Raw genomic sequence first — 25,878 nt, forward strand, 5'->3', positions numbered from 1 at the left:
AATTTTTGTCACCAAAAACGCAGCGTTTTTACAAGCATCGTGCGCACAAGAAAGCCCTATTTCCCATAGACTTTGCCTGGAAATCAAAATGCATGCAATTTTTCATTAAAACGCTGCAGCTCAAAACGCTGCGGAAACGCATGACAAAAACGCAACGTGCGTACACAGCCTTACTCTGGACTCAGTTCGACCTCTGATCTGCAGTGTCCGTCTTTTCAAAGGTGAACAAAACTGTTGATTGACATGTATGTCTTGAAAAATGCAGCCAAAATGCTGCCAAAAAAGGATGCACTGTGTAAACAGCAAAATAGAAATCTCATAGACTTCGCTGGGAGAAGTAAATGCATGCATTTAGGTGTATGTTAGTACTCCCAAAGAGGTGTGCTACCATGCAAAGGGGGCCGACTAAGAAGGGGAACTAACGCCATCACGACTAGTCGTTGGCCTCATTAGCATATGATAAAAGATCTTCAAAACTACTTTTTCTAAAGATCCCTTTATCTATGCTACTAGATACAATATTATACACAAGACTAGGTGGACACGTGTCAGCTGTGGTGCACGAAATCCATATATGTATATGATTTGAAAAAGGTCTGCAACTCTACACCGAAACGTGCGACATCTTGCATTGCATTTTTGAAAGAAAATAGAATGAAAATGGATTCAAAGATATGGAATAAATTCTGCAACTATAAAGAATTGTTTTGTGAGTGCCGATCCTTCTGCTGATATTGCTACTAGACACAGGGACAGTTAGACAGGGATTAGCAATATGCAAACAGAACAGCTCAGGGTTTTGGGTGCATATTGCACCTGATAGGTTCCCTTTAATGACGACGGTTATTTTATAGGGACCGATAAACCTAGGCCCCAGCTTCCAGGAAGGAATCTTCAACTTTATGTTCCTGGTAGCAGACAGTCATTTACACTTAGGTCCGGACCTGGCAAGCGTGTTTTTATCAGCCATACATTTGTATCTGTCTCCCATGAGCTTCAAATTACTCAACCCTTGCCATACAGAAAAGAGCGATGAGGCAAAACGCTCCTCCTCAGGAACTCCCGAAGCACCCCTACCACTAAAGGTACCAAATTGCGGATGAAAACCGTATGCATCAAAGAATGATGACTTGCCAGTAGACTCCTGGTGATGATTTAAATTTGGCCAGTAGTAAATAAGATTCCCAATCCTCCTGGTTCTTGGAGACAAAACACCTGTGTTAAGTTTCCAAATTTTGATTTATGTGCTCGGTCCACCTATTCGACTGAGGAAGGAAAGCAGAAGAGAAAGACAACCGCACCCCAAGTCGACCACTAAAGGCTTTCCAAAATTTGGAAAAAAATCTGGGTTCCCCGATCTGAGACCACATCAGAAGGAACCCCGTGAAGCTTCACAATCTCATTGATGAACACCTGAGCCAGAGTTTTGGCATTTGGAGGTGCTGGCAACGGGATGAAATACGTCATCTTACTGAAACTATCCACAACTACCAAAACCACAGTCCTTCCCGAAAACGAAGGCAGATCAATAATAAAATCCATGGATCCCTTGGAGACAACAAACAGATGGGCACAATGACACTCATCATCATTGTAACACTGGAATTGGAGACTAATTTGCACCTATCAGACTACCAGTTCTCATGATCCAGTTGTGATTTTACCAGTCCATAGTCATTGGAAGAAGCCTAATTGATGCCCCGTATGCCCTTTCTATAATCCAGCCCTGGGCAATATATCCTCTCCCAAAAGCAATGATCTGGGAGTAAAACAAAAAACAGCATCTTTTCATAGAATCTTATGGGCACCATATTATGAAGTAATACAACGCAGTATTCAGGTTGGCATTTTAATTTTTTTTTCAATGTTTTTCTTTAAAAAAAACCCTAATCTCGGACGAGTTGAGTATTTTTTTCTTTCTCTATGCCATAACACATTTGGCCTTCTTTTAATCAAGCAATCCGACAAGTTACAGCTAGAGATGAGCGAACCTTTCAAAGTTCAGTCCGCCGATCTTCCCGATGTTCGCCAAGCAGTTCGCCAAACAGATTGTCAAGCGATTTTGAGCCCCATTGGATTCAATTGGAGGCGAAACCTAAATTGCTACTTTTTTTCACGTAAGTTATGATGAATTTGTCTGGCAGCCATGAGCTTGCACCATTCTGCCATCATAAAACATTTGAGCGACTAAGAGTTGCATAAAAGATTTGTGATATTTTAAAAATGTTTACATCAAAACGCTGGCAAAAACTCCTTGATGACTTTGAGTCCAGTGTGTACAGATTTTGCCAGTACTGAGTTAGTAGATGACAGTTAGTGCACATATAGTTCTATGGAGAGAGGGAGAAGCTACAGGCAGACACAAATATTCTACTGCAAGTTCACCTGCAGTGACAGACGATGTCACTGATCTCTCTGTGATGTCACTTGACCTTTGGCTTTGGTCCTGTCATGTGACCTTTAGAATGTGATGATGTCACTAAGCCCTTTGTGATGTCATGGAACAATCATCAGAATGTCGCTGCAGCCCGATTATCGTCCATTTGTGTTCATCACTTAGTGGGTGAAGGCGATTTTTACTTGCGCTTAGCAAATTTTGGTGTTATAAAAAATATAAGACCGAATAATAGAAGGCCTGTTAGAAGAGCAGTTCCAGACGCTATCCGGGAGCGCTCTAGAGGTGGACAGGACCTTCTTCAGCCCAGAATTTCATCTATGGAGCTGAATATGGAGAGTTTGAGAAAGAGAAAGAGAGAGAGAGAGAGAAGAGATGAGCTGCCAAATAAAAGGAGAAGAGATGGCACCAACCAAAGCCTTATCAAGGCTTTAAAAAGACCTAGAAGCCCGATACAGGAGAGTATCGTGAGCAAGAGGAAAAGGGCAAAAGTGATGGGGTACAAAGCTGATGATGGATCCAGCGGGTCCCCCAAAGCTGAACCTGAGCTGAATATGGAGAGTGTGAGAAAGAGCGAGAAAGAGAGAAGAGACGAGGTGCCAAATACAAGAAGAGAAACATCAGAGGGTGAAAAAGATGGCACCAAAAAAATCCTTGTCAAGGCTTTAAAAAGACCTGGATGCCCGATACAGGAGAGTATCGTGAGCAAGAGGAAAAGGGGAGAAGCGATGGGGCACAAAGCTGATGATGGATCCAGCGGGTCCCCCAAAGCTGAACCTGTGCTGAATATGGAGAATTTGAGAAAGAGAGAGACCATAGATGAGGTGCCAAAAAAAAGAATAGAAACACCGGAGAGTGAGAAAGATGGCACCAACCAAAGTATTCTCAAGGCTTCAAAAAGATCTCGAAGCCCGATACAGGAGAATATCACGAATAAGAGGAAAAGGGGAGAAGCGCTGGGGGACAAAGCTGATGATGGATCCAGCGTGTCCTCCAAAGCTAACACTGTGCAGCTGTCAGGTGAGTGCATATCTAAGATACCAATAGCCCATAGCTCCCAATGTAGTACTTGATGGGATTGTGAACCTTTAGAATACCCCACCTATTATGATTGTTGTGCCATTTTTCTTTGATACCCCCTAATATTGTTCTACCCCATGTTGTAATTGCTATAGAAGGCCACATTAGCATTATATTGGAATAATAAATCTTATTTCTACTCTCTCCATCAGGTACAACCCCAGGTGAATCCCCCATCATTGTGACTGGACTGGAGAGCTTCACCTTCCATAAAATCCTTGGAAAGGGTGGATTTGGTAAAGTAAGTATTAGGAATTGTGGTGACGTCTACTTCATGTGTGTGATGTGGAGCAGTAATATGACTCTAGGAACATCACTGCTTCATATCTTAACGTCACGTCTCATGGCTGGATGGGCCTTTCCACTAGTTCTAATGTTCTGTATCCTCCAGGTCATATTGGCCACACATCAGGCCTCCCAACAACAAGTGGCAGTGAAGATGGTGAAAAAGAGGTTCCTACTTGAGAACTTAAGAGACGATGTCCTGATAGAGCGACAGGTCCTGGAGATGACTAGGAAGAGTCCATTAATTACTCGGGCTTTTTCCACCTTCCAGTCCCAGGTAAGAGGCTGAAGATCTAACAGCTCTGGGTCTTCTATATAGTATACTAGCTGTACTACCCGGCTTCGCCCGGGTTAATAACTGCTGTTAACAAAATAGAATGTATTAACAAAAATGTATTCTGCACACAAAAACCACAAAACAAATAGATATAAATGTAATTATTAAAAGGCAAAAAGTAAGGTAATAGAAGCATTTCACAACATATATTTCAACACCACAGATATTCCACATAGATTTAACTAAATTGACCAAGTAATGTGCTCCGTCTGTCTCTTTCCAGATCTGTCTCTTTCCCTGTCTGTTTCTGTCTCTTTCCCCGTCTGTCTCTTTCCCTGTCTGTTTCTGTCTCTTTCCCTGTCTGTTTCTCTGTCTGTCTCTGTCTGTCTCTCTCTATCCGTCTCCCCACCGACATCTTATTACCTCACATATGAGCTTCTTATACTATGAATGTCTTTTTTTCCTATAGCAACCACTCACAGCTCCTATTAATAACCTGTAGTTCCAGGCTCCATTTACTTTAATGAAAGCATGTTTTTTGGAGAGTAACTGTAAAGTGCGGGGTTAAATTTTCCTATCAAAATATAGTCTACGACGTTCCCTGGGTCACATGAGGTGTCTGTGCAAAAGTTTGTGATTGTAAATGCGACGGTGCAGATACACTTTTCGTTTCACTTTTTCCCCATTATGTAGATAGGGGCAAAATTGATTGGTAAATTGGAATGCGCTGGGTTAAAATTTCGCCTCACAACATAGCCTATGACGCTCTCGGGGTCCAAAACGAATCTCCGGCACTCCAATGGAAGAATAAGAACAAAGTCTGGGTTTCTTTGGTGTTTTTTATTGTGAAAAAATGCAAGAAGTCTGTCTCTATCTCAACGTTTCGGTCACAATAGGACCTTTTTCGGATGTCAGTTGCTCTTTGTATCTCTAGCCTGCTTAATCCTGCTCTACATCACATCCACTCCAGATAGTCTGATAATACTCTCGAAAAAGGTCCCATTGTGACCGAAACGTTGAGATAGAGACAGACTTCTTGCATTTATTTTTTCACAATAAAAAACACCAAAGAAACCCAGACTTTGTTCTTATTCTTCCATTGGAGTGCCGGAGATTCGTTTTGGATTTCAGTTGATTATTTTCTCCAGAACACCCTATTATATTCAGTGAGCCAGGTCTATTCGATATATTGCTCTCGGGGTCCAGACGTGTGAGTGTGCAAAATTTTGTGGCTGTAGCTGCGACGGTGCAGATGCCAATCCCGGACATAAAGACACATACACACACATTCAGCTTCATATATTAAATGAATGCCTGTCTATATAATCATCTGTGTGCAATGTTCTTCTAGGCCACTATCATAGTATTACATGTATTATAACATTACCACCACTAGCTCATATCTAGACTATTCCAGTAACACCTATTATCTCCTCTGTTTTATCACAGGACTACTTATTCTATGTCATGGAATATCTCAGTGGAGGAGACCTTCGAGGCATCATGTCAACCAATGCCCCATTTCCCATTGCAGTCACCAGGTAAGACGTAACATGGATATATTAGGTGAAGATAATGGTTGTCAGGCTCATCTGGCTTTACTTCATTATTAGTTTCTTAGTACAGTTGGTTGGATGTTGATGGTTTTCTGTTGTTTTTTTTCTTATTAGATTTATTGCAGCTGAGCTGATTTGTGGGCTGCAGTTTCTCCACTCTAGAGGCATCATACACAGGTAGGTGCAGCACGTCTTCCTCTGTGTAGACCTGATAGAACTCATACACTCATCCTCATGCCCCCTGTAGACATTTGATATCTCATGCCATAATACGTCATCAGCCGGGATAATATAATAATTACATTATTGCATTTTTTAAACTCTTTCCAGGGACATAAAACCGGAGAACATTTTACTGGACAGCACCGGTCACTTGAAGATTGCTGATTTCGGTCTTGCAGTGATGAACATCTTTGGCGATACAAAGACTTCAGATTGTATCGGAAGCCTTATCTACATGGCTCCTGAGGTGAGGAATCATCAACATGTCCCTGAGTGATCACTGTGTACAAGGCTTGACATCTCCATGTCTTCTGCTGGCTGGACAATGTTCTTATTGTCTTTTTCATGTCTTCACAGATTCTTCAAGAGGAGCCCTACAACACGGCAGTGGACTGGTTCTCTGCTGGTGTGGTGATATACCAGATGGCTACTGGCAGGTATCCATTCTATGAAGGAAAATTTGTTGAGACCATCATTGAGGTAATAATCAATGATGATCCTATCTTTCCAAAAGGATTTGATCCCCAACTCAAAGCCATCATTGAGGGGGTGAGTATAAAGACACATCTCAGTAATACAGCAGATATATGTAATTAAATAAACAATGAAAATGGAGGACGACTGGAGACTGAATAATCATCTTCATTGTATTTTCCCAGCTCTTGGACAAGTCACCAGAGAGTCGGCAGAAATTTGTGGACAACATCAGAGATCATCCATTCTTTAAGGAGATCAATTGGACAGATATAGAGGAAGCCAGAGCATGTCCTCCATTCCAGCTATCCCCTGTAAGTATATGACCCAGAAAAGATGGTGGCAGCAGTACATTTCTGTTGTTTCTTTTTTATGAACGCTCTCACTCTTGTATCTTCTCCCCGCAGCCACCAGTGATGACATCTGATACAATGAAAGACGTCGTATCCTACACTGAAGCCTTTCATCCACCAATAGCCGAAACAGATCAAAAACTGTTCTGTGGATTCACGTTTGCCAATGACGGATGGAAGGTCATAAAATCAATACCAAAACCTGTAATATCTAATCGAAGACCTGTAAAACCCCATCGCAGGTGAGTCAGTATAAATGGGACGGGGAGAAGGGGACGTTTTAAGGCCCATCTCTTATTTTATGAATCTGTCAGCAGAGTGTAGTGTGGAAGCCTCTTACTGACTGCCACTTACATGTTATCCCTTCAGGACAGTCCCAATTTATCTACAGTCATGGCCAAAAGTTTTGAGAATGACACCAAAATTATATTTTCACATGATCTGTTGCCCTCTGGTTTTTAATTGTGTTTGTCTGATGTTTACATCACATACAGAAATGTAATTGCAATCATATTATGAGACCAAAAGGTTATATTGACAGTTAGAATGAGTTAATGCAGCAAGTCAATATTTGCAGTGTTGACCCTTCTTCTTCAGGACCTCTGCAATTCTCCCTGGCATGCTCTCAATCAATTTCTGGATCAAATCCTGACTGATAGCTGTCCATTCTTGCATAAGCAATGCTTGCATTTTGCCAGAATTTGTTGGTTTTTGTTTGTCCACCTGTCTCTTGACGATTGCCCACAAGTTTTCAATGGGATTAAGATCTGGGGAGTTTCCAGGCCATGGACCCAAAATCTCTATGTTTTGTTCCATGAGCCATTTAGTGATCACCTTTGCTTTATGGCAAGGTGCTCCATCATGCTGGAAAAGGCATTGTTGGGCGCCATACTGCTCGTGGACAGTTGGGAGAAGTTGCTCTTGGAGGACATTCTGGGACCATTCTTTATTCATGGCTGTGTTTTTAGGCAAGACTGAGTGAGCCGATTCCCTTGGCTGAGAAGCAACCCCACACATGAATGGTTTCAGGATGCTTAACAGTTGGCATGAGACAAGACTGGTGGTATAGCTCACCTCTTCTCCTAATAAGCTGTTTTCCAGATGTCCCAAACAATCGAAAAGGGGATTCATCTGAGAAAATGACTTTACCCCAGTCCTCAGCAGTCCACTCCCTGTACCTTTTGCAGAATATCAATCGGTCCCTGATGTTTTTTCTGGAGAGAAGTGGCTTCTTTGCTGCCCTCCTTGAAACCAGGCCTTGCTCAAAGAGTCTCCGCCTCACAGTGCGTGCAGAAGCCCTCACACCAGCCTGCTGCCATTGCTGAGCTAGCTCGGCACTGCTGGTAGTCCGATCCCGCAGCTGAAACAGTTTTAAGATACGGTGCTGGCGTTTGCTGGTCCTTCTTCGGCGCCCTGGAGCCTTTTTGGCTCTCTCCTTGAAGTTCTTGATGATGCGATAGATTGTTGACTGAGGTGCAATCTTTGTAGCTGCGATACTCTTCCCTGTTAGGCCATTTTTGTGCAGAGCAATGATGGCTGCACGTGTTTCTTTTGAGATAACCATGGTTAACTGAAGAGAAACAATGATACCAAGCACCAGCCTCCTTTTAAAGTGTCCAGTGGTGTCATTCTTACTTAATCATGACTGATTGATCGCCAGCCCTGTCCTCATCAACACCCACACCTGTGTTAATGGAACAATCACTAAAACAATGTTAGCTGCTCCTTTTAAGGCAGGAATGCAATGATGTTGAAATGTGTTTTGGGGGTTAAAGTTCATTTTCTTAGCCAATATTGACTTTGCAAGTAATTGCTGTTAAGCTGATCACTCTTTATGACATTCTGGAGTATATGCAAATTGCCATTAGAAAAACTTAAGCAGTAGACTTTGTAAAAATTAATATTTGTAGCATTCTCAAAACTTTTGGCCATGACTGTATCTTATTGGCATAGAACAATTATTTCTAACCTATTCTCTCTCCCGGCAGGACATTTGGCAGTATTGTGAGGGACGCCTTCCACAGGATCTGGAGGAGGATAAAATCCTGGAAGTGAACAGCTATGAGAAATGCTGTTCACCGGTTCCTATTCCACCAGCACTAGGAGTATCCTGAGGGTCGTGACCTGCAGTGTAGCCATAGCCACTCCTACGCCCTGCCATAATCAGGGCTAAGGGTTAATGCTGCATCTGCAGGGTCCAAATACAAGAAGAAGCTGAAGAAGACCATGAAAATCCTACCAGGAGTCAATAATATGACCATGGACCAGCACTACTAGACAACATGTTGCCTTGTGCCCCCAGGGAAGGGCACTTATCCGTAGGCCATGGTTCCCTAGAGGTTTCCCCACAGGGGTTTTTCCTCTCCTGAGTGCCGATGGATAAATACAACAAGAAAATGGCAACTTATAGTCCTTTTGCCCTTGGTGGAGCTCACACGACTAGTGGCAGAGAGGAACCTAAGATTTTTAAAAGATATTTACCAGCAATAAACAAAACCATTCATCATCATGTGCTAGTAGTAGTAGTAGATTTATTTTGTATCTTCATGGATAAGTATTTTACATTCCACCCCTTAAGAGCATAGGGTGCATGTAATGTGGTGGTAACGTGTATCCACTTTTCATTGGTACCATTTTGGATTATATCAAACTGTCTGGTCAATTTTTAAATCCGTTTTTGGAGGGGTGAAGGAAGGAAGAAATTATTTTCTGGTATTTTAGGGGGTTTTCATTTGTGCAGGAGAGGTAATATGTAAGTGCTATAGTTTTAAGTGGGTACAGGTACAGCAATTCCAGCTAATATAGATGAAGGTGTACAGTGCAGGTACACGTCAGGCTGAACTCCTGGTGACTATCGGTCACTCTTTCTGGCTACAGTTTTGAAAAATGTCTTCTATTATTCTGTTTTATTCATAGAAGGTCAAGCAGGGAGTAACACCTCGGTATAAATCCACCTTCAGTCCCCAGATGTCCATACGATAACACCTGTCCGTTCCTAAGGTGACACGTCCACTGGCTACCACGTGTATGGCCTTGGCATGCTAGAAGAAGAAAAGGTTGCATCTCACTGGGTATAAAATCAATCCTTTATTTCATCTGTTAAAAGTCAAATGGAAGGAGAATGCGGGGCACTGTGGACGATGGCAGCCGTTTGCGCGTGTCCTCGGTCTCAACAGGTCCCAACCTCTTACCAACCTTTTCTTCTTGTAACAAGATTGGAATTTGTTTCGAATTTTGGTTTGAGCACCACTGAGGGTGTTACTCCCCCAGAGACAGCCTAACAGGCACAATAACAAAACACATTGTAAACAGGTTTTTGGTGCCGGACAACATACACTACAAGTATTGTCTTGGCTACTGACCTCTGTTCAGCTTCTTCCATTAGTGTACATGTAGGGACCTCTGGATCGGCCACCACCGTCTCCACCAGGATGATCGGTCCGAGGGAGCTGCAGTCCTATACAATAAAGTGCAGATGGGTTTGCTTAGTATAATAAGTAGTGTTGAGCCACCCCCCTAGTGTTCGAGTTCGGTTCGTCGAACGGCGGCTCAGTTCGTCGAACCCCATTGAAAACAATGGCAGGCAAACACAAACACATAAAAACACATTATACACATACAGTTAATAAACATTGCCATTACACTTACAGGTCCCGGCGACACGTCCTGCACTCTGTCTCCCGCCGCTTTCCCTTTTGATCATCGCTGCGCCCTCCCGGTAACCAGTACTGATGCTAGGACCTTCCGTGACGTCAAAATAGCATGTGACCAGTCACGTGTCTATTATCTCATTGGCTACAGACTGGTCACATGGCTAGACGTCATGCTAGGTCCTGTCAGTGCATCTCAACGGTACGCGGTGATCGTTTGAGCATGTCCGTGTACCGGCGAGATGCTATGGCACATGGTCGGCTTCCCCGTTCCTGCATGTCGGCGCTCTTTACAGAACTATATCATGAATCCCAGGCACTCAAATAGAACACGAAGAATAAATGCAAAAGTGTTATTTATTAGACTATTTGCAAAAAGAAAACGCCACCGCAATAGAGCAAAGCCAACGTTTCGGCCTGCGTTAGGCCTTTGTCAAGGTTTTGCGTAAGATAGTTTGGCGGATGGGACGACTTAAACGTCAAACAATTGTACCGTACGGCGTTTACTTTTCAGAATTTACTTTTCACCAATTTATTGTAAGGAAAAAAAAATAAGGGGGTCCCACGACGACTCTGGACCATCTAGAATATGGGGTGACATGCTCAGGGAACGTATCCCCCATTTTCTAGGAGTGCAGGCCCTCCATGTGAGGAGTGTGGGTGCAATGAATCTGCACCCACTCTCCCCGGGTCCACAGCAGCAGAGTCCATGTTGCTACCAAAGCTGCAATGCCCTGCTCATGAGGTAAGGGGCATGCCTAATGAGGAGAACTATTCTACATTTCAAAATATTGGTATTTGCTGATATTATTGCTATTCTACTTACTATATATTGGGGATAGGATCTTGTTGATGGAATACCCCTTTAAGTCCAGTTATCCTGCTGAATGAATACTAAACAACAGAGCTCGCTATTTAGACATGTTATTTTGCGGCGTATGGCGGACTCTCATGTTTGGTATTCCCATATATTACAGCAACAATAAGACAGATGAGTACAAGCCACCTGCTTGCAACAAGAGCTGAGTGAACTGAATAATATCACCCACACAACTTCAGGGAAAATGGGAGTATTTAAGCACAAAAGGAATACTGGTAATAATCAGCTGGATGAAAATAGCGCTACCCTGGGTCCTAAAGAGGAAAAGATGGAAAGCTACCTACTACAATCCAGGAACAACAGAAAGTCAGGGAGTATTTTGCAAAGCCAAATGCTGTGACCTTCTATTGCCAGAAACCACATGACTGTGTCACCTGTGACATATCCGTGAAAGTACCCCCCATTTTACGAGTGGTCTCGGGATACTCATGACCAGGCCTATCTGGATGGGCTGCATAAAATGAATGAACTAATCTTGTGGCATTCACATCTGATGCAGGAACCCACATCCACTCCTCTGGTCCATAACCCCTCCAGTGCACCAAGTACTGAAGGGACCCACGTAGAAAAAAAAGACTCAACAATCATAGCTATTTGAAACTCCAAATTACCATCAACCATGATTGGGGCCGGCGGTAAGGGAGATGGCTCCAAAGGTTCCACATACGTTTTGAGCAGTGCCCTGTGGAACACATTGCGGATCCTAAGGGGCTAAGACAACTCCAGACTAAATGCCACTGGTTTAAAGTGAACCTGTCAGGTGCAATATGCACCCAGAACCACGAGCAGTTGTGGGTGCATATTGCTAATCCTTGCCTAACTGTCTCTGCATCTAGTGGCATACATAAAGGGATCTTTAAAAAAGTATTTCTAAAGATCTGTATGATATGCTAATGAGACCAGCGACTAGTCGTGAGGGCATTAGTTCCCTTTGCTAGTAGGCCCAATTAGCATGGTAGCTATCCCCAGCGGGCGTGCTAACATGCTAATGAATGTGCAGCGGCAGAGGATGGCCGTGCTCACCTCTCTGCCACCACCGCATCCGATGCTGGATTTCAGCTCAGTGCGCATGATCCCGGACTTTCGGTCTTGCGCACCTTGAAGCCGGCTGTACGAGTACTGGCTTCAAACCCATGTACTGCGCATGGCCGAAAGTCCAGGATCATGTGCACTGAAAAACTAAACCCTGATCAGGTAGACCAACATAATTTCAACCACAACTGCCAGGGAAATTGTTTGGGATGCAAAGAGAAACCCACAAATAACATCAGCTGAAATACAGGACTCACTGAAAACTAGCGGTGTGGCTGTTTCAAGATGACAATAAGGAGGCACTTGAAGAAAAATGGGCTGCATGGTTGAGTCGCCAGAAGAAAGCCATTACTGCGCAAATGCCACAAAGTATCTTGGCTACAATACACCAAACAGCACAGAGACCAGCCACCAAATTTCAAGAACAAGGTAATTTGGAATGATGAGACCAAAATCGAACTTTTTGGCCAGAACCATAAACGTTACATTTAGAAAGGGGTCAATAAGGCCTGTGATGAAAGGAACACCATTCCTACTGTAAATCACGGAGGTGGATCGCTGATGATGTGGGGATGTGATGTGAGCTACAAAAGGTACAGGTAACTTGGTCAAAAGTGAAGGAAAGATTAATGCAGCACGTTATCAGCAAATACTGGAGGCAAATTTGCACTCATCAGCCCGGAAGCTGAACATGGGACGTACTTGGACGTTCCAAGATGACAAAGATCCAAAACACAAGGCCAAGTTGACCTGTCATTGGCTACAGCAGATCAAAGTGAAGGTTCTGGAGTGGCCATCTCAGTCTCCTGACCTCAATATCATTGAGCCACTCTGGGGAGAACGTAAGCGCGCAGTTCATGCAATAAAGCCCAGGGAATTTACAGGAACTGGAGGCTTTTTGCCAAGAAGAATGGGCAGGTTTACCATCTGTGAAAATAAAGAGCCTCATCCGCAACTACCACAAAAGACTGCAAGCTGTCATTGATGTTAGAGGGGGCAATACACGGTATTAAAAACTGGGGTAGAGGGAATCCAAGATGGCCGCCATGAAGGGAGGCTGCATGTATTAGAGATCTGCAGTGGCTGCTCTCAATCCTTCACACCAGATCACCATCCTGCCTTATTGAACGCCCAGGAAGGAAGAAAAAGGGAGTACCTTAATCCGAGAATCCTCTGGACAGATTCTTACCTTGCCCGGGGATCCATGAGGACCAGAGGAGTGGCGCGGCCTTGACGGCCAGGGAACCAGAGGCCTGTGATCGCGGGGAGGGCCTTTCCCCGTCATCCTGCCGTACATCGCGCTGAGGAGGAGACCATCTTGCGGGGGAGACAGACAGGACATCGGTGGTGGGAGCGGAGGCAACAGCCCAGGTTGCGCTGCAGTTCTGGAGTGGAGGCCTAGCCGTGCGGAAGGCTTGCGGCCTGGTGTGCTGGGGATCCCACCGCGTCTCTTTCCTTCACTGACTGCTGGCGCGGGGGGGTGGTCTGGAGGTCCCACTGCGTCCGGGCCGCTACTCGCATCCGGCGACGGGGCAGGAGGGGCAACTCGGGAGGCGGTGATTACCAGCGGGCCTTGCTGGGAGCCTGAGAAGGCGGGGGCCGTGACGCACGGGGAGGCCTGAGATCTCTCCACCGGCGCTGCATTTCCATCGGCAGCAGAGGCGACATCGGCACAGAAGATTTAGAGCTGGGTTGGTGGAGCCAGTCTGGAGGCCTGTATAGGAGGTGAGGAGAGACTGAAGGAGGAGAAGGCCCTTGAGAACGGCCACCGGGAGGCATTACCGGTAAGAAGAACTCAGGAGGTGGTGGTAGAAGAGAGTCCTGACCCCAGCTTATAACAAGAAGCAGCAAAATCAAAAGGGATTAATTGTGAGTTGACCTCCCCAAAAATAGCAAAATAGCAAAGTTCCCCTAAAGTGGTGGTCTACAGGCCTTATTTTAACCTATACGTGACTGACATAGTTGAGGCTTTAGATCTGGCCTGGGAGGCCCCTACCCCTAGGGATATATACGGTTGAAGTTTGACACGACCTGAGCAGAAACAGATCAATAAAGGTCGCACTTGGCCTCGGTGAATAAGGCTAATTATATTTTTCTTCAAATATTCCTGGGGAGACAAAATCTATTCCTCAATACAAGTGGTCCAGATGCTATATACAGTGCTGGCCAAAAGTATTGGCACCCCTGCAATTCTGTCAGAGAAAACTCAGTTTCTTCCTGAAAATGATTGCAATCACAAATTATTTGGTATATTATCTTCATTTAATTTGTCTTCAATGAAAAAAAAAAAATGTCAAAAAGCCAAATTGGGTATAATCCACACCAAACATAAAAAAGGGGGTGGACAAAAGTATTGGCACTGTTTGAAAAATCATGTGATGCTTCACTAATTTGTGTAATTAACAGCACCTGTAACTTACCTGTGGCACCTAACAGGTGTTGGCAATAACTAAATCACACTTTCAGCCAGTTGACATGGATTAAAGTTGACTCAACCTCTGTCTGTGTCCTTGTGTGCACCACATTGAGCATGGAGAAAAGAAAGAAGACCAAAGAACTCTCTGAGGACTTGACAATCCAAATTGTGAGGAAGCATGAGCAATCTCAAGGCTACGAGTCCATCTCCAAAGACCTGAAAGTTCCTGTGTCTACGGTGCGCAGTGTCATCAAGACGTTTAAAGCCCATGGCACTGTGGCTAACCTCCCTAGATGTGGAAGGAAAAGGAAAATTGACGAGAGATTTCAACGCAAGATTGTGCGGATGGTGGATAAAGAACCTCGACTAACAACCAAACAAGTTCAAGCTGCCCTGTAGTCCGAGGGTACAAGAGTGTCAACCCGCACTATCCGTCGGCGTCTGAATGAAAAGGGACTGTATGGTAGGATGCCCAGGAAGACCCCACTTCTTACCCCGAGACATAAAAAAGCCAGGCTGGAGTTTGCCAAAACTTACCTGAGAAAGCCTAAAATCGTTTTGTAAGAATGTTCTTTGGTCAGATGAGACAAAAGTAGAGCTTTTTGAGAAAAGCCATCAACATAGAGTTTACAGGGAAAAAAAAGAGGCATTCAAAGAAAAGAACACGGTCCCTATAGTCAAACATGGTGGAGGTTCCCTGATGTTTTGGGGTTGCTTTGCTGCCTCTGGCACTGGACTGCTTGACCGTGTGCATGGCATTATGAAGTCTGAAGACTACCAACAAATTTTGCAGCATAATGTAGGGCCCAGTGTGAGAAAGCTGGGTCTCCCTCGCAAGTCATGGGTATTCCAGCAGGACAATGACCCAAAACACACTTCAAAAAGCACTAGAAAATGGTTTGATAGAAAGCACTGGAGACTACTAAAGTGGCCAGCAATGAGTCCAGACCTGAACCATATAGAACACCTGTGGAGAGATCTCAGAATGGCAGTTTGCCAAAGAAGGGACCTGGAGCAGTTTGCCAAAGAAGAATGGTCTAAAATTCCAGCAGAGCATTGTAAGAAACTCATTGATGGTTACCGGAAGCGGTTGTTCGCAGTTATTTTGGCTAAAGGTTGTGCAACCAAGTATTAGGGGTACTTTGCACACTATGACATCGCAGGTGCGATGTCGGTGGGGTCAAATTGAAAATGACGCACTTCCGGCATTGCATGCGTAGTGTGTAAAGCCTAAAACATCGTAGTGTGTAAAGCCTAGATGATACGATTAACAAGCGCAAAAGCGTTGTAATCGTATCATCGGTGCAGCGTCGGCGTAATCCATAATTACGCTGACGCGACGGTCCGATGTTGTTCCTCGCTCCTGCGGCAGCACACATCGCTGTGTGTGAAGCCGCAGGAACGAGGAACATCTCCTACCAGCGTCACCGCGGCTTCCGTAGGATATGCGGAAGGAAGGAGGTGGGCGGGATGTTTACATCCCACTCATCTCCACCCCTCCGCTCCGATTGGCCGCCTGCCGTCGCAGTGACGCCGCACGACCCGCCCCCTTAACAAGGAGGCGGGTCGCCGGCCAGAGCGACGGTCGCAGGGCAGGTGAGTGCATGTGAAGCTGGCGTAGCGATAATTTTCGCTACGCCAGCTATCACAATATATCGTACCTGCGACGGGGGCGGGGACTATCGCGTGCGACATCGCAGCATCGGCTTGCGATGTTGCAACGTGCAAAGCCCGCCTTAGGCTAAGGGTGCCAATACTTTTGTCTGGCCCATTTTTGAACTTTTGTGTGAAATGATCAATGATTTGATTTTTGTTTCATTCTCTTTTGTGTTTTTTCATTGCAAGCAAAATAAATGAAGATAATAATACCAAAGAATCTGTGATTGCAATCATATTCAAGAAGAAACTGAGTATTATCTGACAGAATTGCAGGGGTGCCAATACTTTTGACCAGCACTGTAGCCTGTAATGAGCATAGACACTTTAATACGAGTCTGCCATCTAGTGGACCTTTTTTTTGCATTTTCTGATCAGAGCTAAACTGTCTCAGTCAAGGCTATTACACACACATCAGAATATATTGATGTAATTCTTTCGCTGACCACCTCTCGATAGCCGCCACTGGGTGGTACTGAGTACCCGATTTTATCTATCTAGCCTTTGGAGGTGGCTGGCTTCGACCCGTACTGGGATTAGGTGATATAGACATTTCCTTTGACCACGATTAAACTTCAGCCTATCTTCAATGGATACACCTGGAGAATTATCTCCCAAACTGTTTTCCTCACTCACTTAACTATTTACTATTCTTCTCGACCGGACCCCCTCCGTAGTCCTCTGAAGATTGTATCACCTATCTTATCCACCCTTTCTATCCAAATGGAAAAATTTGTCAATACAGGTAGTGCAAAAGCTGCCAAAACTAGAGCCCAGAATGCGAAATCCACTGCTGACAAATCGGAGTCCACGGTCACACTTTCCAAGGAGTCACTACAAAGCATTAAAGCATTGCGGATACCATCACCAACCAACTTATGCCTAAAATTGATGCCAGACTGTTATCTTTCCAGTCTTCTCTGGAGTCCATTACTAACCAAATGTCAGATCACTCCAACAAAATATTAGCAGCTGAAAAACGAATCTCAGATCTGGAAGATTAAGTTCAAGCGTACATTGCTCAGGCTAAAGATAATGACCGGATGCTAGAACAATGCCAAGACAAACTTGATGATCTTGAAAATAGAAGCTGCGGCAATAACTTGCGCCTCATTGGGGTCCCTGAGTCAGTAAAGGACTTGCTCCAGTTCATCTCAACCTGGCTCCCAAAATCACTTAACATACCAGAAGCAATGGTAGTAGAGACAGCCCACAGACTTGGACCCCCATTCTCGCAGCCCAAGCCCGGTAATCTTCAAAATGCTGAACTACCAAGACAAAATTATGCTTTTCCGCGAGTTTCGGACTCAACCGGAAGTGAAATTTGAAGAATATTCTCTTTGTCATGATTCGCCTCCCTATCCACATGGCTAGGGGGCGGAGCCTTCTATCGGGCCTCACTTCCAGCCCCTGGATGCCTTAAAAGCTGACACTTCCAGTGAACCAGCGCCGGCTATAAGCTTAGCTCTGCTTTGCCTGTGATTGCTGGTCCTGTGAGTGATATCCTGATCTGTCTGTTCCTGTGCCCCCGTGCCCTTGTCTGTGTTCTGTCCCCTGGTCGTCCCTCCTGTCCTGTATCCCCCTCCTATTTCCCCACTCGGTTGCTTCCTCCGGTACTGACCTTAGCCTGACTTTGACTTCGCTTCTGCTCGCTCCTCCGGTCCTGCTTCTGCCCGTACGGTGTTTGATCCAGCCTGTCTGACTATTCCTTGCATGCTCTGCAGCTCTGCTTCTCAGCTGTGCTGATTAGGCAGTGCATGAGAACGCTGTGCATTTCCTTCCTGGTTCTCATTGCTCTGTGTAGTGTCGTCTGCTGCAGAGCTCTGGCTCCCCCTGGTGGCAGTATTACACTCTTCTTATCTTTCAGGATTTCTCCTCCACGGTGGCTGCAAAACGCCGGGCCTTTGCTCCGGTATGCAAGATTCTCCATGATAAGAATAAACGTTTTGCTTTATTATACCCAGCACGTCTCAAAGTAGAAATTTGTGGAAAGATATTCTTCGTCACAGATCCGGAGAACGCCTTGACAGCAGTATGTGGTTCCTCTCGGGCCCCTACTCCGGATACTTGATCCATCGCATGATTGAGGTTGCTTATCTTCCTTATCTGATATTTCATGATTTGGAAACCACTAAAGGATTTTCAGGCTGAGATGTGATACCTTAACATTTCCTCTACTGAACACTCAACCTGACACATTACTGGGGTTTTTTCTCCTTCTACTTTTGTTTTTGTGACAATATTGCACAGTTTTTTCCAGGGCTGTGGAGTCGGAGTTGTGGAGTCGGAGCTTATTTTGGTGGAGTCGGAGTCGTGGAGTCGGAGCTCATTTTGGTGGAGTTGGAGTCGGTATAAAATGCACCGACTCCGTCAATATATAATAAATTGGGGACAGTAGTGCAATGCAGAGTGTGATGAAAATTTTTTCATAGGAATTTGGGAAAGTTATGAAATGTCCTATAAATGGCTGTTCTATTCCTGATCTAAGGCTACATTCACACACAGCGTTTTTGCAGCGTTTTTCGAGGATACGTTTTTCAGCTGCAAAAGCAGATCAGCTTTTTAAAAAAACGCATCACCTGAAAGGTTTTTGAGCTCATAAATAATGCTTTCAATAGCAAAAGCAGATTAGAAAACCGCCACAAACTGACTGCTCATTCTTTGTGAGGATCCTCACAACACGCTGTGTCTGAATGTCCTATCTTGTCACCCACTGCCTTTGCTGGATGCCAGAGTCACTGCATTTCACTGAATTATTTTGCCATCAATGTTCGATATGTTTGTAACAAGAAAGAATTTGTCAGCAAGACACTGGCAGTAAAAGATAGTAAAGCTCATCACAGCAGCCAGCTTCTCCAGGCCTTAGGGGTACTTCTCACATAGCCAGATCGCTGCTGAGTCACGGTTTTTGTCACGCAGCAGTGACCTCATTAGCGATCTCGCTGTGTGTGACACTGAGCAGCGATCTGGCCCCTGCTGTGAGGTCGCCGCTCGTTACACACAGTGCTGGTTCATTTTTTGGTCGATGTTCTGCCGCTGTGAAGCACACATCGCTGTGTGTGACAGTGAGAGAGCAACGATCTGAATGTGTAGGGAGCAGGGAGCCGGCGTCTGGCAGCCTGCGGTAAGCTGTAACTAAGGTAAATATCGGGTATCCAAGGGAAGCCCTTTCTTGGTTACCTGATATTTACATTAGTTACTAGCGTCCGCCGCTCTCACGCTGCCAGTGACAGCTCCCTGCACACGTAGCCGGAGTACACATCGGGTAAATAAGCACAGCGGTTTGCTTATTAACCCGATGTGTACTGTGGCTAGGAGTGCAGGGAGCCAGCGCTAAGCGGTGTGCGCTGGTAACAAAGGTAAATATCGGGTAACCAAGCCATTGGTTACCCGATATTTACCTTAGTTACCAAGTGCAGCATCGCTTCCACACGTTGCTGCTGGCTGGGGGCTGGTCACTGGTTGCTGGTGAGACCATGTAGCGACGCACCAGCGATCCTGACCAGGTCATATCGCTGGTGGGATCGCTGGAGCGTCGCTAAAATGTGATGGTACCCTTAGTGGAAAAAGTTCTGCATGATTACCAACTCAAAAAAGAACAGGTTCTTGCTATTGTAACGGACACTGCTTCAAACTTGATCAGTACAATTAAACTGATGAATGAGAGTAATGAGCAACAGCTAGAATAAAATTTAGGATTCAGTATGTGTGAGATGGAGCCACAGTGTTGTTCATGTAACTGAGGAACAAACAGATATTACAACAGAAGAACAGCCAAATGATACTTTAGGATTAGATGATCTTGTTGAAGCTGCTTCAAAACAGTTTCATATTCATCACATGCGCTGTGTTGTGCACACGCTGCAGCTGGCAATAAGAGATAAGGGTGCGTTACACGCTGCGACATCGCTAGCAATGGCTAGAGATGTTGCGCGCGATAGCACCCGCCCCCGTCGTGTGTGCGATACTGTGTGATCGCTGCCGTAGCGAACATTATTGCCACGGCAGTGTCACACGCACATACCTGGTCAGTGACGTCGCTCTGGCCGGCGATCCGCCTCCTTTCTAAGGGGGCGGTTCGTGTGGCGTCATAGCGACGTCACACGGCAGCCGTCGAATAGCAGAGGAGCGGGGGAGATGAGCGGCTGGAAAATGCCGCCCACCTCCTTCCTTCCTCATTGCCGGTGGACGCAGGTAAGGAGATGTTCCTCGCTCCTGCGGTGTCACACATAATGAAGTGTGCTGCCGCAGGAACGAGGAACAACATCGCTACTAAGCAGACAATGATATCTGGTTTTTGGACGACCTCTCCAAAACCAACGATTTTTGTCTCTTTTGCGATCGTTTTAGGTCGCTCAGAGGTGTCACACGCTGCGATGTCGCTAACGATGCCGGATGTGCGTCACAAACACCGTGACCCCGACGATAAATCATTAGCGATATCACAGCGTGTAAAGCCCCCTATAGTATGCAAGAGGGACCCCGGTTTCACACATCCGACTTTTCGCCGGTTTGGCGGATGCAGCGCACTCCAGTACAGTGGCAGCGCGACAAACGCCGGTCACATGCTGTCATGTGACTGGAGCAAGTGACCCGGAAGTTGCGGCGCTCCCACTGTACTGTATCGTACTGCACTGGCGTGCGCCGCATCCGTAAAACCGGCGAAAAGCCGGATGTGTGAAATGCTAGAAATCTAATTGGAAAAGTGAGGAAATTGGTTATTGCCGCCAGAACCCCTAAAATTGATTCCATCTTGAAGAGACGTGCTGGTAAAGGGGCAATTGTTGATCAAACCACTCGGTGAGGCAGCACTTATTTAATGACTGAGCGATTGCTTGAACTAAAATAGTTTCTTATAGATATGGTGAACCCTCAAGTAACATTAAATGAAGGTCAATGGACACAGGTGGCTGAATTGAAGGAATTGCTTAATCACCCATTTACCGTGACTAAAAAATTACAAGCTGAGGATATAACTCCTGGCATTTTCATAAGGGAGTGGAAGAACTTGCTATTTTGCCTGTCCCAAAGAGGAGGTTTAATCGCAGATGGCATTTCTGCTTCAATGAAACTGAGAGAGACACAGCTATTGGAAAATAAACTTCTTCTGGCAGCTGTTTATGTGGACCCAAGTGATCGTATACTGCTTGATGATCAACAGCTTACTAAAGGGAAAGAAGCTTTGAGTGAGGTAGCAGTTAGGATGAGCGGCTACAGGACTGCCAGGCGCAAGAGGACTTGGGGCCTGACAGTGCTACTGCTGCCATATCTTCATCCTCATCAGATGAGGAGTTTAACTTTGACAAGTATTTGGATGACATGGAGCAGGCAAAGCGTTGCCGCAAGGAAAAATATTTCACTCCGTCTCCTATAGCAGCAGATTGACAAGATTTCAGTAAAATTTTTCACTTGCTCTCAAAGAAATAGAAAAATTCAACCATTCATCAAAACTGACTGTGCATGAGGCAATTCCTTTATACCCGGAAATTGTTAGAGATGTCGCTCATGTGGTTACGGCTTTGCCTCCAACCCAAGTTACTGTAGAGAGGTTGTTCTCTAGCCTTAACATTATTCGGTCAGATTTGAGGTCATCTGCGAAGGAGGATATCATGGAAGCAATTCTATTTCTTACAACAAATTCATGGACTGCACAAATGTTATTTAGTATGTTTTTGTTGAAAACTGTTTTTTGCCACTTACATAGTGTATTGCATAGTGTTATATATAACACACAATATATTCTGGATATATAACACTATGTAATGCACTATGTAAGTGGCAAAAAAACAGTTTTCAACAAAAACATACTAAATAATAACATTTAGTATATTGCTTATATTTAAGTGAAAAATTTACTGCAGTACAATGTGAACATCAGACATTTAATCATTTTTATGATACAATAATCAAGATATTTGGATAGAACATAAAATAAATTTATTGGAATACAACTTTAGAACACAAAAAACTAATAAATTGTAAATATGTAATACAATATATATATATATATATATATACACACACACACAAGACATATATGTAATCTACGGTATATTACATAGTGTATTACATATTTACAATTTATTACAGTTTTTTGTGTTCTAAAGTTGTATTCCATTAAATGTATTTTATGTTCTATCCAAATATCTTGATTATTGTATCATAAAAATTATTAAATGTCTGATGTTCACATACACATGTTCATGTACTACATTAAATTTTTCACCTAACTATAAGCAATATATGTAGGAGTTGGAGTCGGAGTAAGGGAAATTGAGGAGTCGGAGTCGAAGGTTTGGCTAAGGCTACTTTCACACATCAGTTTTCTGCATTTAGGCACAATCCTTTTTTTTTCGTGATCCAACGAATCCGGCAAAAAATGTAAAAACCGTATCCACCGGATCCGTTTTTTAACGGATCCGTTTTGCCGGATGCGTAAAAAAACGGATCCGGTGGATCCATTTTGCATCCGTTTTGTCCGTTGTTTTTTGTTGCTGGATCCGGTTTTTCAAAACATTGGAGCATGCTCAGTTTACAAAAACGGATCCGGCAGCCGCATCCGTTTTTTGCCGCATTGCGCCGGATCCGGCGTCCATAGGCTTCCATTGTAAAACACGCCGTATCCGGCGCGATGCGTTTTTTTTGCCGGACAAAAAACGTTACAAGATACATTGCCTCCGGCCGCCGCTTTAATTAATTTTGCCGTATCCGGAAAAAACTAGATGCAACGCAAAGCCATCAGGCACATTCTGGTAACAATGCAAATCTATGGGGATAAAACGGATGCGGTAACGGATCCGTTTTACCCTTTTTTTACGGATTGTGCCTGATGGAAAAAACCTGATGTGTGAAAGTAGCCTTACTGACTCCACAGCCCTCTTTTCAGTTTATAAAACACTGATAGTTGTGATACTACGGTAGCTTGACTTTTTCCATAGGGGTGCTTTCTCAACGTCCGTTTTTTTTCTCTCTCTTCTGTTGTTTCATTGAGAACACCAATATTTCAATGGAGGGTTCTCTGGTCGAGAAATAATATTGTAATGATATATTTTCTATATTTGCTGTTACTGCTGGGATGGGCGGGTTCCTCTTCCTCAGGCACAAATAATTTCCTCAAATCCTTGGAGTTCTGGGTTTGCTCGCTGGGACGGATCCAGACCCAATTATCTTTTATACATGGACATTTTTGGATGGCCTAGATGTGGTATAGGACAATTAATTGCAGGTACCACACCTAGGTCTTGTGCCTGGGGACAGGGGAAAGGGGGGGGGGGTGGAGAGTTTGTGGGAGTTCTAGATTTGTTAGGTTAGTTAAGAAAATACTGTCTTGAAATCTGCATAATTGCAGCTGTACTTGTTATTTTTGAAATGGCATTTGATTTTACACATTGTACATGTATAACAATGCATTTTCAATAAAGATGGTTTAAAAAAAAAACAACAAAAAAACCTGGGGTATGAGAACTTTTGATCAGGGTCATTTGGATGTTTTTGGTTGTCATTATGATTTAAAAAGAGAAAACACAGTAGTTTGACAATAAATGGCTTCACCCAAACACGAACCATGAGTGGAAAAAAACATTTTGTGCTATCATTCATATTCTCTGGAAAAAAAAGGCCAAGAAAGCAAAAATCTGGGGTATGTAAACTTTTGAGCCCAACTGTATGTCTTTCTGAAGCGTTTTTGGAGCAGAAACTCTTCAAATCCTCCTCCAATAACTCAAAAGTGCGCAAAAACTTGGAGTTTTCGATTATTCGCTTTGTGCACATGATGTCTTTAAATCTGATGGCCAAAGGTTTTTTTTCACAGTCACTTCAGGAAAAAGCAACTTTGGGAGTAATCCGACTGAAAAAGACATAGTCATTCAGTGGTCAGAGAGATTGGATTAAATAAAAATCCTAAAGAATTTCAGATACATTAGTCAAAATTCTGCTAAAAAATCCGCAGTATTTGAAGCTATTTTTGATGTGGATTTTGAAGCAGAATTTTGAATAACGTTTTTTTATCAAGATCAACAGAAGCAACGTATCAATTCTTGGGGTGGTTTTGCCTGAAAAACAGCTCCAAATTTGGCTACTGATTTATAAGAGCAGGAAAAAAAAGTTTCATAAAAAATACATAAAATATGTAAAAATCTGGAGGTTATTTATGCTTTTTTTGGTGAACATACCCAAATACTGTCAGAATAAGGGCTCATTCAAACGACCGTTCCGTCTGTCCTGTTCAGTTCCTGTTTTTTTGCAGACCTACTGACAGGAGCATCTTTTCAATGTCTTTTGTGTAGGATCGGATGTCACACTGTAGCACTTCCGTGTGCATCCGATCCTACAAAAAAACAGATTGGATGCCGTATGTCTGTTCCGTTATTATGGAATATGTCCTATTGTGTTCCGTAATAACGGACCGTGACTCAATACAAATCAAAGGATCCGCAAAATCCCCGGAAGCCACATGGAAGCACTTCCGTGTGACCTCCGTCGGGTGCCCCTGCAGTCTGTGTCCTGCTCCCGCACCAGACCGCGAGCAGCCGCAGCGATGATGAGCGTTGCCGGCAGGAGGTTAGTAAAGTTCATTACCTGCGGTGATGAAGTCCGCTGCACTCCTGACGTCAGCGCTTGTTACTGTTTTCTATGCCCGCCACATTCTCACATCACCTCTCGCGAGCGGCCTGAGACTGTGACTAGCGGTGATGTAATGGGCCACTCGCGAGAGGTGATGTGAGAACGCGGCGGCATAGAAGTCATTGACCAGCGCTGACGTCAGGAATGCAGTGGAGATCATCACCACAGGTAATGTAACTAGCTATCCTCCTGAACTCAGCGCTGGTCATTCCCTGCAGTGACCTGGGCTGCTCTCATGATGTTAGCTCAGGTCAATGCACTGCTCTCCCAGTCAATGGGGAACATTCCACTCTTCATTGACTGGAACAGTGAGTATGGATCGTTGTGGGACCCCCCTATTGGATTACGCTGGACCCGGATTTGATTTTCCTTTCCAATAAATTGGTGAAAGAGGGAATGTGTTGGGGAGTGTTTTTTTTTTCAAATAAAAATTTGTTTGTCGTCGATTTTTTTTTATTACTGAGTGGGTTTCTGATGTCGGGTATCTGATAGACGCCGTGACATCACTAACCCCTGGGCTTGATGCCAGGTGACATTACACAGCTGGTATCAATCCCATATATTACCCCGTTTGCCACCGTTCCAGGGCATCAGGATGAGCTGGGACAAAGCACCAGGATTGGCGCATCTAATGGATGAGCCACTTCTGGGGCGGCTGCAGCCTGCTATTTTTAGGCTGGGGAGGGTCTAAGAACCGCGGACCTCCCTAGTCTGAGAATACCAGATCACAGCTGTCCGCTTTACCTTGGCTGGTGATCCAATTTGGGGGGATCCCACATTTATTGTTTTAAATTATTTATTTTAAAATAACAGCGTGGGGTGCTCTCTGTTTTGGATTACCAGCCAAGGTGAAGCTACCAGCTGTGGTCTGCAGGCTGCAGCCGTCTGCTTTACCCTAGTGGGCTACAAAAGATAGGAGGGACCCCACGTCATTTTTTTTTTAATTTATTTATTTTGGCTAAATACAAGGCTAAGAACCC

At 44.3% G+C, this 25,878-nt stretch overlaps 1 protein-coding gene across 1 annotated transcript; it reads left to right on the forward strand.

Annotated features, from left to right (window-relative positions):
• The first annotated feature begins 2,493 nt into the window (after positions 1-2,493).
• On the forward strand, positions 2,494-9,092 carry LOC142302728 (uncharacterized). The gene is made up of 10 exons (XM_075343843.1): positions 2,494-3,415; positions 3,628-3,716; positions 3,867-4,037; positions 5,487-5,578; positions 5,708-5,770; positions 5,924-6,062; positions 6,173-6,364; positions 6,475-6,603; positions 6,697-6,884; positions 8,631-9,092. The coding sequence occupies exons 1-10, from the start codon at positions 2,494-2,496 to the stop codon at positions 8,695-8,697; spliced, it is 2,052 nt and encodes a 683-aa protein (XP_075199958.1). The 3' UTR covers positions 8,698-9,092.
• Positions 9,093-25,878: the final 16,786 nt, after the last annotated feature.

This window comes from Anomaloglossus baeobatrachus, chromosome 4 (assembly GCF_048569485.1).
Source record: "Anomaloglossus baeobatrachus isolate aAnoBae1 chromosome 4, aAnoBae1.hap1, whole genome shotgun sequence".
Taxonomy (NCBI): Eukaryota; Metazoa; Chordata; class Amphibia; order Anura; family Aromobatidae; genus Anomaloglossus; species Anomaloglossus baeobatrachus.

Excerpts from the sequence above, each read along its gene's own strand:
- LOC142302728 (XM_075343843.1), top strand. The coding sequence starts at position 2,494 with ATGTCATGGAACAATCATCAGAATGTCGCTGCAGCCCGATTATCGTCC. Across the intron at positions 4,038-5,486 it reads TTTCCACCTTCCAGTCCCAG|GACTACTTATTCTATGTCAT; the intron begins GTAAGAGGCTGA and ends GTTTTATCACAG. Across the intron at positions 6,885-8,630 it reads CCTGTAAAACCCCATCGCAG|GACATTTGGCAGTATTGTGA; the intron begins GTGAGTCAGTAT and ends CTCTCCCGGCAG.